Below are 15,549 nucleotides of genomic sequence, written 5' to 3'. Positions count from 1 at the left end.
TATGTCAAAAATCTGCAAACACTATCTTAAGCTCTGCAAACCCAGCATATAAAATACTGCTTTAACTTATGTAGCATTGTTTTGGCCTTGAATTCAAGTCTTTGCCTATTTTCTTGGATTGCAGCTCTAAGCCACATTCATAGCCAGATAAAATATCCTGTAAGATAGGAAAATGTAGTGTCAATACATACCATCATTCAGTGTGCAGGAACCCCTCTAACCTGTTGATCTTTCAAATTCTCTTAAATTCATATTAACACTTTAAAGACTGTGTATTTAATGTAGTGGACTTTTCTTTATTAAATTATCAGCTCGTTTTGAACACCTTTGTTTTCAGAGCTTTTGAGTGTGCAGCAAAAAGGAAATTTTCAGTCAAAGTGAATACGTAACTAGTCAAGGCTAGGAATGATTGTCAGTATTCTATGGACTTGCTCTGTGCTTCAGTCCTGTTGGGACTCACCTGCCATGCCCTTGTGCAGTTCAGAAGATACCTACTTGCCCTAATCTTCCATGTCTTCAGACTTGTAGTCTACTATCATTCTCATCACCACCCATCAGTAGTGTGTGAATACACTTGCAAACATGAGGGTAGGTCCAGCCATTACAGACAACAGGAAGGTACAGCTTAACTACTGCAGCCCAACTGGAAACCATTTATTGACTACCTTACCCACCAAAGGGACACAGCTGCTGCGCAGTAACATTCTGAGCTTTGGTCCATCATAGTCTGTATCTGCAACCCTTTTCAAACTACCTGGACTAACCTTCCAGCTTGTACATAAAAGGTATTAAAGCAATTACGCTACACAGTAGTTAAAATACTGTGTCTTTGATAAACATGGTGGAATAACATAGGAGATTGAACAGATTAGTTTTAGAAGATAGACAGCTAAGGTAAGGTTTAGCAGAGCAAGGCTAGAATACAGCCCCTGTGACTGCTGGGTGACTAAAGGAAGCAGAACACAGATTTTCTAGATCACTTTGTTTCCGATTCAACCACCTTGGCAGACAGAGCTCCAACCTAGAGATGAGCAGCAGTAAGAAGTCTTCCCTTCTCTTACTCTCCAACTCTCCAGTTCACCACCCTAGTGGGAGGAAGTGTCTGCAAAGGTCAGTGAGGACAAGCACGCAGTTCAAAAACATCCAAACAGCCTCTGCATCACAGATCTATGCATATGAAGACCGCATTGAAAACCTAGTGGAACACAATAAGCAGTAGAATACCAAAGGTCTTAACTGTGCAGTGCCCTCTCCTGTGTGTTGAACTTCAGATAGACAGCCAGAGTGACACCAGAAAATTATACACAACTACTTACCTGCAGAAGGCAGCGTCCTCAGTCCCACTGGAAGCAAGATAAGCCCCTTAACAAGCCTGCTGTTTAAGTTTTCTTGAGCTGCTGTCTAGTGTGACAAATTGGATAGCAGAGAAGTTTTTAAACTAAAGCTCTCAAGAGCTTTAAGAAAGCTTAAAGAAACAAGGAGGACAGCCTTGCAGAGACCAGAAGCACTGCTGGCTGGACATTCACCAGCAAGGTGAAATCACTGGCAATCAATAGAAATGTTTACTCACACTTAATTCAAACACCCTCTGTCAAAAGGAAGCAGGAGATCTTTTCAATTCATCCAAAGTCAACACATTTTGCTGTTTAACAGATCTTTAATATCAGTAATGTAGGAAGTGACACCTCAGTGCACAACAGCACAGAGACTACAGTTTTGGAGGTTCTCCCATTTCAGACACAGAAAGGAAACATCAGGAAGAACATGCAATCAAACGATGATCAGCTCTAGATACATCATGATGTGGTCCAAAAATACACATTGAAACAATTAATCAAATTACTGCAAACATAGCTTCTCTGAGTAAGGTTAAAATATTGCATTTGTAGTGTCTCCATCGAGCTTTGCTTCAGCGAACCAGTGGAGCCTGCTTGAGCGAGATGAGAACTGAACGCATGCGGGACACATCTTTTGCCTGCTTACTAGACTTGGGATTAAAATCACAGAGCTGAGCCACTCGTTCCCACTCAGTGCCAGGAAAAACTTCTTCAGCATCATTCACAGCGGCTTCTTCAGCTGCCCTAAAAGCAATGCAATGCACCTTGTGTTAACGCCCAGCATGTAAGACACTCCTTCCGTCTTAGAGGATGCAGTTTCTTTCAGCATGTTTCATAAGAAATGTGACCTGACAGCTGCTTGTGGACATCATGGCCACATAAGCTCCCACTGCCCCAATCCTGGAGATGAAAGTAGACTGCAGTAGTATGCTATGCACAAGCAGTGCAGAGGATCGCAGAGGATTGTGTAAAATGTTGGAATACAGGTGTTTGGTTTTAAGAATACTTATTGAGTCTTTGCCTAAGGAGTCACCACACAAGCTTCCAGGAAGTAAGGTACTTCTTTTGTAGACATTTTATTTATGGAGAAATGCCCAGGTCTTAAATAGTTAAGCCTCTGCTGCTTGATGGCTTATACTGGACATTTGCCAACTGGAAATTTACAACTGCCTGCAAGCATGTCTTAAACATTCGGTTTGAGGATTTAAATCAGCCCCAAGGCCTACAGGCCATCATAAAACTATCTGCTGATGATTTCCAATGCTGTAGTGAAGCAGCATGAATCATAAGGAATTTAAGTCAGGAATCCCATGCTTATGAATACAATAAACTACAGTGTATCTTGGCAGAGGAGATGACTTGTTTGAGGTCACCTCACAGAACAAACGGATTTCCCCTGCTCTCACCCTAAGGAGACTCTAAGAAGGCTTTGTACATTATGTACTGGATGGTGCCAGTGGCTTCCCAGCTGTATTATTTGGGCTTTTCTATGCTGCCAGTAGCATTGCTTCAGTGCAGGGATAGCACTCCAGCATCTAGTTTACATGATGTGGGGCCCTGGTAGCTGCCTGAGTGCAGAAGCAGTAAGCATCAAGAGATCAAACCAAATCCATCTACTCCAACAAGCAGTACAGAGAAAGCAGTGAAAATGACTCTCCCATGAGGGTTCAGCACTATTCACAGGGATGATAAGGTTACAGACACCACTGAAGACAAGGATCACTACAACACTGCTACTTTATGTGACATGACACTTTTAAAGGGCAGTGAAGATTTTTTTACTTAACTGTTCTAGGCTGTAGCAAGGATGATTTATGTTTGTGCTTAAAGGTGAAGAGAAGAAAAGAAACAAGGAGAGAAAGTTTAAGTCAGATATAGAAAATGAGAATGAGTTTAATGCAGATGATTAGCTGGCTCAACATGCACTAGTAGCTTAGCCTACATTCAGGAAACAGGCAGCCAGTTTTATTATGCAGCACTTACACTGCACATTTGCATTGGACATATAACAATAATGGTTTTATTGTAAAAATCTAACAAAATCAAGTCCAGGAAATTTCAGAAAAGTTAAACACCACCTGTAAATCCATCATTTCACAAGTCTTGGTTTACATCCACCTACAGTTAGCTGTGAATTTCACACCAAATCTTCAATATTAATGCACTCAAAGCCAGAACACGGCTCACCAGTACACCTTCTAAAGGTGTCACCTTAGAATGTGTGACATGTCCATCTTTCAATTCAAGTCTACAAATTAAGGGAAGAAATTAAAATACATGAACAAGCCAATGAATATTGCAATCCTTCTACCCCTCAGAAACTAGCATATTCACTGGGGCTTGAAAGTCACAGCTCTGTTTTCACTGACCTATTAGGCTGGCAAAACATCTACACTAGTCCTAAATGTCTTCCCAGCAGTTTACACTGATTTCTCAATGCCACCTTCTTGTACTTTCTATCTGTTCTCTAACAGCCACCTATTTCTACATGCATGCACATTTTCTGACCTGATTCATGTCAGGCAATTCCCCTCTACCTTCCTTGGCTTCCTTGTGAACCTTTATGTGCAAGCGTTGCTTGAATATTTTTCTGATATGTAGGCAAAGCAGGTGGTCACTGCCTATTAAAGAATTAAACACTGCTTCTCTGTGGAAGGACTAAATACAGCACCCATGTGAAACTGCAGGCACTAACCCACATCCCCAACAAAGCATCTTGCTAAGCAATGTTCACTGGCCTGGAAACAACTGTAAACACTTAGGTCTAAAGAGTACTGCAGTCATTACCACAATTCCAGGGCTATGTACACTTAATCTGAAAGTGCTAGGATTTGTGCACTACAATACAGGAGAACTGCACTTTATACTGCAGACCAGAAGTGGTCCAAAAAGTAAATATTCAGAAGGCACCTTCAGACATTCAGCACTATTTTTGATCCTGCTTATTATGGTGTTGACTAGCAAGCAGAATTAGTAGTTAAGCAACATACACATAACCAATCACGTCAGCGAAGGGTTGTTTGTAGAAAGCTTCATCTGCCACCCTAGGTAGCAAGTAGTCCAACAGGCAGGCAAGCAGGCAGGAGAAAAGAGATAAGGATGAGAAGTACGGAACACAGCTGGAGGCAGTTTGAACAAGCACATTAACCTTGCATCACCTAAACTTACTGTAACAGGAAAGCAGTTACCACATGGAATGGATCAATTAAGCCATTGGTCAGAGGGGCAACACAGAAATTCTTCCACATCCTAGAAGTTTAGATCAGCTAGTTGAGGACTACAGCCCACATGTTAGCATTAGACCACTCCCAGAGGACAGAAACTACCAGCATGCAAAAGATCTCACCAGGATGATGAGAATGCCAAACGCTTCTGTGCAACATCTGTTTAACGTGCCTGCTCCAGACTCCATATCCTGCACTCAAACACTGGCCATAATAAAGCCATGAGAGTATCATGAACTCTGGCCACCAACTAGGACAGTACTAATCCTGTTTCCCTTTCTTCACTCAACCAAAAGGTAGTGAATTCCTCAGTGAACGTTATGAAAGTGGCAAATAATTCTGAAAGCAGTGTTGGCCTCCTTCATTTAATAAAGACAAACCTGATGGCTGTTTTGATAAGAAAAGCAGTATTTCAAAAAAACAAACTAACAAAATATAACGAACAAAACAGCAGTTTTGAACAGCAGTTTTGAATCCTGTGAGTTCCCAAAATATAAAGCAGTCTTGATTATTACCTGCATAGAAATGAAATAGAGATTTAAGAGGCATTAAGTCAGTTCTATCACTTTTACCGTCATGTACCTTGAAGTCAAAATTCCACAGGGAACTTCTAAGAAAGTGTAAGAGCTTACTATTCCAGCAACCAAGTCATCACTTTCCACCACAGGACCCATAAGTAGACAATTCAAACCACTACAGACACAATCAGCATTTAGTTTTTCACTAGTAGAACTGAGTCATGTTATTTCTGAACTGCTTCCAAAAAGAGCAGCAAAAGATTTTAAGATATTTAATGAAATTACCTGTAGCAAAGATTAACTAGAATGCCACTTCCATATGTTCTAAAGTAAGCAAGTAAGAATGCTTGTCTCACGGTAGGTAACTGCAGACATTGAAGGCCTGTGCATCTGGGGCATGACAACAAGTGGGTAGAGTAAAATATTTTCTGGCCATGTTCAAGCTTCATGTCCTAAGGAATCTTCAGTAATACCTGATCATCATCTTAATGCTTCCTGGATATTTAATCTAGATTATCGAAGAAAACTTCAAAAGATAGGTCGTAGGAGTGTTTACTTTAATGATCTGAAGGACTATTGCCTTAGGACATAGAAGAAGTATTCTCACTTGCCTTCCTAATTATTTTCATAACTAGAACCATAACTCTCCTGATGACTGGAAAAACTTTACCTGTTACTGGCTTTTGTTTTCTCGAGCTTTTCATCTTGCCTTGCATACCACTCTTCCAACTCTTTTATTGCTTTCTCTTTCCATTCTGCTTCCTGCTTTCGTGAGTTTGCATCTGAAAATTTAAGAATTGCTTTCTCAGTCACGTTCGTATTCAAATGCATCTTGCAAACATTTCAACTGATGGTTCTGGGTGCACTCTAGTGCAGACAGTTGCTTTACCAACTCAGGTAAGGCTTAGGAGATTTCCTGATTTAGTCTTAGGAGAACTCTAAATACTACAAACATTCAAAGGATTACGTGAACAGAACTCCTGTGCTGCATAACTGGGACAGTCCACTTCAGTTTAGGATAGGCACTTTGCAGAGTGGCTCAGATTCAGTAAATCTGTTGGACTGCAAACTGCTCAAACCAGAAACAGTCACCTTGCTATGCCAGTGCTAGAACAAAGCTTAGTAAAGCCTCTATGCTTAGACAAAGTGAAGGAACCTGGCACTCCACACACTTTTACACACAGCCTACAGCTCAGGACAACCTCACCTGCTGTTACTAGTACAAAAGAGGAGTGAAACTGTCAGCTTTATCCAGAATTAGATCTTACAGAAGGTTCTGTCCTAACAATTTCAAGCAAAGGCTCCTCCACCATGTAAGTGGGAAGCACACCAGTTTGCAGTCTCTTAGACACTGCCCATTGGTAGGTACCACTGCATTTGACAGCTGTATTTAGTTTAATTAATAATCCATTATTTTCTTAATTTATTTATTAGATTAAGATCCATGTGACAACAGATGGCCTCAGCAATTACAAAATGAATAGTCTTTATCCTTTGAAATAAACTACTAATGCCTGCAGTATTTATTATCATCAAAGCTTAAAAAAGCTTTTCTTTCTCTGTCAGCTCATCTCTAAGTAAAGGTTCAGGGAGCCACTTGCTTGCTGACTCCCACACCAGTCTTAAGTCTGCTTACTAGAAGACTCATCCAGGAAGCATGTTAAGACTGAAGAAGCACTGCCATGGTGTAGAATTCTACTGCTTAAGAATCACAGAATGGCTTAAGTTGGAAGAGGCCTTTAAGATCATCTAGTTCCACCTCCTCTGCTGTGGGCAGAGACATCTTTTATTAGACCAGACTGCTCAAAAACCCCATTCAGCCTGGGATGGGGCATTCACAGCTTCTCTGGGCAGCCTGTGCCAGTGCCTCACCACCCTCACCACAAAGAATTTTTTCCTAATGACTAATCCAAATCTACCCTCTTTCTGTTTAAAGCCATTCCTCCTTGTAAACTACACAACGCACCCTTGTAAAAATTCACCTTCAGTTCTTCTGTAGGTCCCCTTTAGGTACTGGAGGGCTGCTCTAAGGTGACCCCAGAGCCTTCTCTTCTCCAGGAAGAACACCCCCACCTCTCTCAGCCTGAGAGGAGCTGACATTAAGTTACTCAACAAATACTATGCTTACCAAGTTGCTCCAGACGCTCCTTTTGCTCCTCTCTCCACTTACGAATACTTTCTGGTTCTGATTGGAGTCGATCTACTTGGGAGATGGCAGCATAGCAGTCTGTGGGACCATTACTCTCCTTGAAGGAAAGGAATAGTAAAGTCATTTGTGCAGAACAAGCGATTTCAGATAACTGCCTGTCAGCTATCTAAAATTAGACTCTATTTGAACTGAGCCAGTAACACATTCATTTGATATTATAACACATTTCCACCATTAAAAACATCTTGCTACAAATTACAGCAGAATCAAAGGAAATTAACATAGGACTTCCTCCAGAAATCAGGGATCAAACAAAAATTCAACACAACTGGAAATACAAGTGCCACAAACACTTAGTGCCAGAGCACTAAGCCTGCAGAATGCAGAAGACAATGCCTAGCACCTCACTACACAGTTGTAGGCCATATATTCTCTGAGTTCATCTCACCTTAAATATTTGTTGTAAAATAATTTTCTTTATGGTTTTGTGCACAGGAGTACAAAACATTCTTTGCAGCTTATTTGTCTACTTCAAGAGACATTTGCATATCACATTACAAAATTTGGATTGCTGTATGCAGCTTATAACCCAAGAGGCATTTCAATATTTAATCATCAGAACAATGAGAGTACTAGCATCCTTTTCACAATGTAACATCTCAAAGACTTGAAATGAATAGGGCTGACATTGATACACCAGATTTACAAAGCTAATGAATATTGTGGTATTTGCTACAGAAGATATTCTAAGTTTAACAACTTTTATTGCTTCATCCTACCCCTAGCAGAGTTAAGGAATACCACTCCTAAGAGTAACAGGTTGACTGCAGCTGACCATAGATTTGGCTTGCGCCTCTCTGGACGTCCTGTAGCCCTCAATGAAGGAATAATGCAAAGAGAAAACAGTAGGCTGGTGCAACGCCACCAGGGTTCACATTTCATCCAAAGCAAAATAAACTGGGCAGCTGCAGGGCCAGCTAGTTACAGGTAGCTAAAACCTAAGTTATGTATAGCCCATTCAGTCTCTTCTTTCTGATTAAGAGGAAGCTCTGTCAGCCAAAGCAACTGATCTCTTAGAATTTCAAACACAAAATCAAGGTATCTAAAAAGCGAAATCTACCTTCTCTTGTACAAGGAAGAGCAAAGGGCCTGTGAAATACAGGTTGTCCCATCAATCTCACAGTAATGCTGAGGATATAAGAAGGTCAGCAGCAGTGAAAGCTGTTTGTGTCTCCACAAAGCTCAGCATTCATTTAAAACTCTAAGGAGAAGTACATCGCTCACATTGCTTCTTTCCCAAGCATTCATTTAATCAGGCTAACGAGTCAACTGTGACACCAGGCAATGACCATGCCATAAAATTCAGTTACAATAAAGTGATTGCCTTAGCGTGCCTCCTTCCTCCCTGACACCAATAAAGCAGGTATCTCCTTCTTTTTTCATTATCATGGCTGTCTAACATGCTTTCATACTGTGATTGAGCTTTTCAGCCAGAAGCTTAATTTCATGCATCTTCATGTCACTAAGAAATGTAAAATGTTTTCAGTCCGTTCCTTGTAAGACTATTTTGATAAGACAACTAGGATGCGTGAATTATCTTTAAAGAGCAAGCAAATCTGAAAACTCTACTTTAAACTAGGTAATCAGAGCACACTTTCAGCTTAGCAGCCAGTGCAAGTCAATGTAAAGTCATATCGCAGAGCCTAACAGTCTGCTTTACAGTGCTTACATACTGTTAAGCCACATTTCAAAATGAACTGCTGCTTTATGTGGCCTCTAAGTTCAGAGGATGGGCATAATTAGGAAGACTGACAACTCCATGAGATGAGCTACCAGTACAGAAGACCCTCCTCAGATAAAAGACAAAATTACTTTAAAGAAAGAAACAGGAAGTATTAGTCTACATTAAGGTAAAGTTCTCAGGGTAGAACAGCACATTCTCAGTACAGAATACTTCCATCTTACCTGATAGACATCCCCGTTAACCACTCCATCAACGGCATCTGTAAAGAGGTGACTTGTTTAGTCATTTGAGAAAGGTAGAACAGCCAGATTTACTGATTTCTGGAACTTGTATGGAAAGCTTTACTTAAGTAGGTAATGTGGGAGTTGTGAAAGGGAACGTTACTTGATACCCTACAGGGACACTTCCTTCTCCCTGCACTTTTCTGGACAGGCATGAAAAACCAAGTGAGCCACTGTTCTGCAGAACCAGAAATACAAGGTCATTTCTTCATCATGAGATCCTGCTTTTAACAACACAAAAAGCAGAGCTGATACTGCTGAGAATCTGCTACAGACTGTGTTCTAAAGCTACTCCCACTTTGTCCTCCCTCTCTTAGAAGCTAACTACTATACAACTGTTCTTAAGTTAAGAAGGATGACTACGAGTTTTTTAGTGTCTACCTGGAAGATTAACAATGCTGCAGCCAACAATTGGTAATTCTTATCCTACTGTTGTTATCTCCTAATTAGCTCAAAGATAAAGCTAACATTCCTAGCAAAGTCACCTTTCTGCTACCATCTGTGATGACATGCTTGATACCTCCTACTTCAGTTGCAGCATTATTATCTCTGAAGTGACAGTGGCAACACAGCCGTAGGGAACAAATACCAAATGTGAGTCAAACCTTTAAGTTTTTGAAACTCTTTAAATCTCTGGACTATACAAAATACACCAAGATTTTCAGCAACTGCTAAGTCTCAGCAGGGCATCTCTCTGGAGCAGCGCCACGTAACATCCGTCAGCGTGCTATACCAAGTACTTATTTTACTCGTATCACCATGGATAAATCTATCACACAAAAGTGTGTCCACCATAATACACCCCTCAGTGAAAGAAGTGGCTATACCAAACAGTAAACAGAAAAATCACGTTATTTTGCACCACCTTCTTAAAAACGGATAGCTGACTGACCCAAAACTAAGCAAGTTATGTTGCCATGTCCTCTTGTTTGCGGTTAGGTATGCACCGGTTTCATAGTTCTAGTGAATGGCACACAGGAAGTTCTTCATACTCCTTTATCAGTGAACTGAAGAGCAATCATTAACTGTGTTATGTAGAGGACTGTAAATTCATCAGTTCAAGAATGGTAGTTAAGTTGGAGAATACTAGTCCCCAAGAACATAGTTACTAACTTTTGCAGGGGAAGACTCAAATTAAGAAAAAACAGCTTTTCAGTTATGAGAAACTATATTTTATAACTAGATTCCCATAACTGAGAGATGGTTGCTACTTTGTTGGATTCCTACTCCTCTGGAAGGTACAGGAGGCCTTTAAATAGACTACAGTCACCAGCTGGGCAAGAGGGCTCATAAATCCAAGAACAGTGATAATATGCTTTTCTTGTCACACCAAAAAACATTCATTACAGTCTTCCCTACTCAGGCTGGCAGGTAAAAGGAACAACATCATTGTTTAAGGCTGTGCCTGAGATGAAACACATAGGTTTGTCTAAGGGCCATTTTTGTTCTGCACATAAACAGCCACTAACAGAAACTGAACTAAGTGTTTCTAAAGGGGACCCAGGTTAGAAGCATTAGCAGTATTAGAACAAATTTCCCATCTGTTCTGAGCTTCCTAGAGCTTGCAATTAAGCTGCAGAGTCAGCATGCTGACTGAGCTAATCACAAGCAGAAGAGGAAACAGAACTGTACCAGCATGCTGTCATATGCCAATACAAGTGTGCTAACTGCAACAAGACCACTAGTGAAATATTCCTTCATTTCAGCTCTCCAGTCTTCACGCTTGTATAATTAAGTATAAAGTACAGAAAAAATGTCTGTCTGCCAGCCTTCATATCAGTAACCAATGCTAGTTGTGTATCAGATTTTTCTGTTCACAGAAACATGCAATTTCATAAGCTTCCCACAGAAAAAGCCTAAATACTGCTAGTGCCATCATAACATTTTCAGCAGCCACGAATGAGACTCCTCTACTGGCTTCAGAGTCCATCCAATTCTATCATAGTATTGCATCTCCTGAAGTTAAAATCCACATATTTGGAACCATCTCAGTTAGCAATGATCCATACTCCTTGTTGTTTGCTTTTGAACTTAAGATAAACTCTTATTTTTAAGGGCACTGTTGCCATAAACACATATAAACATCTACAGTTCTGCAACACATGCTGACAATATGGTAATAATGAACATTCATACAGCAACACAGATACCTTTTAGAGTCTGGAAGAGTCTGGAGAGGATAAGTCATATCAGCTGCCTTGCATTCACAGGAGATACAACACCCAAGCTTGCCAGATACAGAAAGCTAGCATTAATGCCCTCCATTTACTACAGCTTACAAAAGAAAAGGCTGGGAAGTTTGAAGATAAATACAAAAAGCATTTTGTCACTTCCATCCTAGAAGTCAATATATGGCCTCAGAGATTTATCACAATGATGATTAACTATTCTGAAGGCTGCTACTGTAATTATTACCACTCAGGATCACTTGGCCTGAAAGGAAGTTAGCTTAGCCTTGTTCACCAGCCTCTCTAAAGTCTTATTCTCAATGCAAAAGAGGACTGTTACCTGAAACGTCAGAGGTAGGGCTTTGCAGTACACTGAAACATTTTTCTTACGCTCTTTTAAAATAGAAGTATTTTTAATGAGTTACCTGCAGCATCTCCTTTAAACAACAAGTACTCTAAGTGCTGCTACCGTCAATAGGTTAGCAGCTCTAGTTAAAGAACAGAAGAACATAAAGTTTAATATATTCTGACATAAGGCTAAGTAACTTCACCACTCAAGGCCTAGTTTATCATCCTTTTTTCTTTTAGGCACAATCATGCTTTAATTTTACCTACCTCTAACCCATAACATGATAAGAAAGTAGGATCTTGTACAAAACTTCTGTTTACATAGTTATGCAAGAACCTGGAGAAGAAATAATTTTTCTAGCCATACCTCATCCTCATGCCTGTGTGCAAAACAAAGGCAAGCAGCTCAGGAAGAGTGCTCTTTCCAGTGTTTTAGTTTAATCTGCTGTCCTATCAAAACCCATGAGTTTCCTCATTTTCAATATAATCAATAGGCTAGAATTAAAACACATCTGCAATAACACAGTGCCATAACAGCTTCTATAATTTTCCAATCTAACAGCTTCTGCAATTTCCACCTTCTGTACATTTCCATTAGTATTCTCTTGAAAACAAAACAAAAAAGCCAAAAAAAATATTTTTTTTCTGTCCTGACTTCATAACAACGCAGCATCACTAACACAAGATAGACAGATACCATTCCTTTCTCATACCTTTATCAGTGCTGTCTTATGGGGCTCTGAAGCCTCAGACGCTGATTGCACAGCAAAACTCAGATCAATGGCTGTTCAAACAATTAAGAAAAAAATCAATAGTCACAGACAAGAACTCTTTCTGTTTGTGGTGCTAACTACAGAGACAGGAGGAATCAATTCTTTCCTAAACAATTTTGAAGCAAATTGATACTCAGCTCCTGAAAGGCTATTAAATTAAGTACCTAGAGAAACCACCAGACACAATTAATTTTCTTAATTGCTAGAGGCTCACTAACATCTTTCAAAGATAAACATAATTCAGTCAAGTTCATATAAAACAGGCGTGAAAATGTAAAAGCAATGTTTGAGACTAGTCAGCCTATATTAAAATTGTGTATTTGCATGATTTTCAACATATACATAACTGCTTGTCTTTGAATGAAATTCCCCGTAAGAAGCTACTTGGCGAACTTCCAGGATGATTTGTATTGGCATACAGGATCTAGAAACCACACATTTTCCCTTTAACTCTCTCTCTCTTGCTCAGAGAACATAGGAAGTGAACCTATACAAACTCAAGACATACTATTGTCAGAATCTCACTGCAAATACATGGACATTGATTCATCACTGAAAAATGAATGTCATAAGATATCATGTTACCCATACCTAAGCAACAGCGTTGTATTACTTGATTTATACAGCACTCTCTGCTTTATGGAGCAGGGATTATGCTTCACCTTCCAAGAGAAATAAGATTAGGTTTTTGCATGCTCAGGCAGCTTGAATGGCATAGCTATTTACATAATGAATAGCCTACTGGCTCAGGCCTGGATCATTATTCCAACCCTGATCATGGCAACATGAAATGATGCTGTGTGAGACGCACGAGCCTGGCAGCATTCTGCCATTCCCACCACACTCACCCAGTATCCACCACTATGACAATTAACAGAATTCCCAATAATGATATTTTCAATTCATGAAGCTCACTTGTGTCCATGTATTTGTCTAACTATTTACCAAGAGACTGAAATTGAAAGACTGTTTGTTGATGAGAAACTATGATTCTTAAAAGTGTATTTCAAGAAGCTGATGACTGCTTGTGACTGTATCTGAAGTTAAGATCTTCAAACTTCAGTTCAGAGCTGCCCAAGTTATTAGTTTTGGCCCAGCGTTTATAAAGAACTTATCCAAGAGACCTGTAAATAAGGAGTTCAAGAAAGGTTATGGTTAAAAAAAGTAAATCCACAAATCCCTGGTCATGATGCTTAAGGATTTACATAAGAACCTGCATTGTTTCAAGAAGAAATTTGCATTCACCTATTCAATTACAGAAGAGCTTAATGAGCTAGTATGCCAGAGACTACAACTGTCTGATATTTATTAAGGTACCAATCAGAAGATAAGAAATGTCTGACACACATGGCAACAGAAGTCATTAGATCATTTGTCACCATGCCTGAACTAGTACATTTTGCACGGCCGAAGTCTCTGCTTTTTAACATGGAGCAAGAGAGTACAGGCTCTGTCAGTGAACAGAGATCAATGTTCTGTTAAAAAACAGGGTCACCACAAGTCCACAAGCATCATCTACCATGGCTATTTAACAGGCCAGAGCATAAATGCAATCCCAGGGCATAAAAGGAAGCAAGATGACATACAATTCCTGCCTAGAGTTCCCAGATCCTTGGATCATATTATCATATTTGTTATTTTATTAACTTCTTCCTAAAGTTCTCCAATAACCCTTTTGCACTTCATGACAAGTCAACTTACATGACTTCATAAAAAGCGTTTGAAAGGCAGTTTAAGAACTACTTCTAAATAAGAAACTAATCTAGAAGCATTGAACAAATCAATTTTTTGACAAGGAAACACTTTGCAATAGTCATCATTACATGTATGTAGAGAACATACTCTTCTAGTTGTTCTAGTATATTGTGGGCAAGGTCAATGATAGATTTTTTTTTCAACCAAATTAGTTTTCAAACAGCCACTTTAATGTTCCAGAGTCTGTTTGGAACATAAAGCCCATGTAAGGCATGATGTTTGTCTAAGGCTTCTGAAAGTAAGAAGGGAAGTGACCATTGTGTCTGTTTCTGCACTATACATAGAATACGGAAGTCAAATTATGTATGGTACCAAAACAGGATGGTGTTCTGATAACAATTATCCTCAAGTTCTTGTACTGGAACAAAATAGTCCCCAGTAAATACCTTTTTTTTCAGGAGTATGTAATCCATATGTTTTGGAACTTATGAGTGAGCTGACGTTAAGAGCCATGCTACCTCCAAATAAGCACTGGAAGGTCTCCATTACCCAGTTTATCTAGATGAGCTTTATTGACTGAGATACTACAAACCTGCCCCCTCATACATAAGATACGTCAGTAATTTTTGATATCAGGCTGCAAAATGAAGACTTAATTCTAAAGATGTTCCAACAATGAACTGGGGAGCAGTTACTCAACTCAGTCTGAAGGAGAGTGGCATCCTACTGCAGTGACAAATGGATGTCACATGAGAGCAAATATGTCCCCAGTATATATTTAGCCCTGGTGATAAGTAGAAGCAAAGTCTTCTGAGAGTGTTGCAACATCGACCCCTTCCCACTCGGGCTTCAGCTGAAACCTTTCAAAAGGAGAAGTGTTTATTTTGGGCTGCTTTAGCCACCATTAGACTATAATCTATACTTCTCAACGTTGAGTTCCCACCCTTCTCCAAACGCGGGTTCTGCAGTGTCGGGCTTTCTACATTCAGTACAAAGGTTACCAAGGAACAAAGGCTAAAGGTTTAGTAAAATTAAACATTAGCTTAACTGCTGTTATGCTTCAAGACTAAGATCACCCCCGCTAAAGACAGAAATTCAAGCGGCGGATTTATTCAGCTTTCAGAAGCCTTCCTTCAGACAGGCTGCTGGATTAAACGAGATCAGCACCGTTCGCATTAGGACACGGGCACGCCTTAGGCATCTTCAGGGGATACAAACTATAACGGGGGAGCAGGGAGGTAGCTCACCTCGCGGCACAGCGCACCCAGGACGGCCCCGACGCACCCCCGGACCAGCCCCGGGCAGCGGGCCC

At 40.1% G+C, this 15,549-nt stretch overlaps 1 protein-coding gene across 1 annotated transcript in view; it reads right to left on the bottom strand.

Annotated features, from left to right (window-relative positions):
- Positions 1–1,637: 1,637 nt before the first annotated feature.
- The window catches only part of CLTA (clathrin light chain A), a 14,557-nt gene continuing 645 nt past the window's right edge, over positions 1,638–15,549 (bottom strand). The window contains exons 2-7 of the mRNA XM_014310982.1: positions 9,194–9,231; positions 7,208–7,325; positions 5,750–5,861; positions 4,328–4,381; positions 3,125–3,160; positions 1,638–2,081 (exon numbers count right to left, since the gene is read on the bottom strand). Of these exons, the coding sequence (XP_014166457.1) occupies positions 1,910–2,081; positions 3,125–3,160; positions 4,328–4,381; positions 5,750–5,861; positions 7,208–7,325; positions 9,194–9,231 (530 nt within the window). The 3' untranslated portion in view covers positions 1,638–1,909. The remainder of the gene's footprint in view (positions 2,082–3,124; positions 3,161–4,327; positions 4,382–5,749; positions 5,862–7,207; positions 7,326–9,193; positions 9,232–15,549) is intronic.

Source organism: Geospiza fortis, unplaced genomic scaffold (genome assembly GCF_000277835.1).
Source record: "Geospiza fortis unplaced genomic scaffold, GeoFor_1.0 scaffold1048, whole genome shotgun sequence".
In the NCBI taxonomy this organism is placed as follows: Eukaryota; Metazoa; Chordata; class Aves; order Passeriformes; family Thraupidae; genus Geospiza; species Geospiza fortis.
The sequence above is the reverse complement of the archived record's forward strand: the minus strand, read 5'-3'. Positions and strand labels throughout refer to the sequence as shown.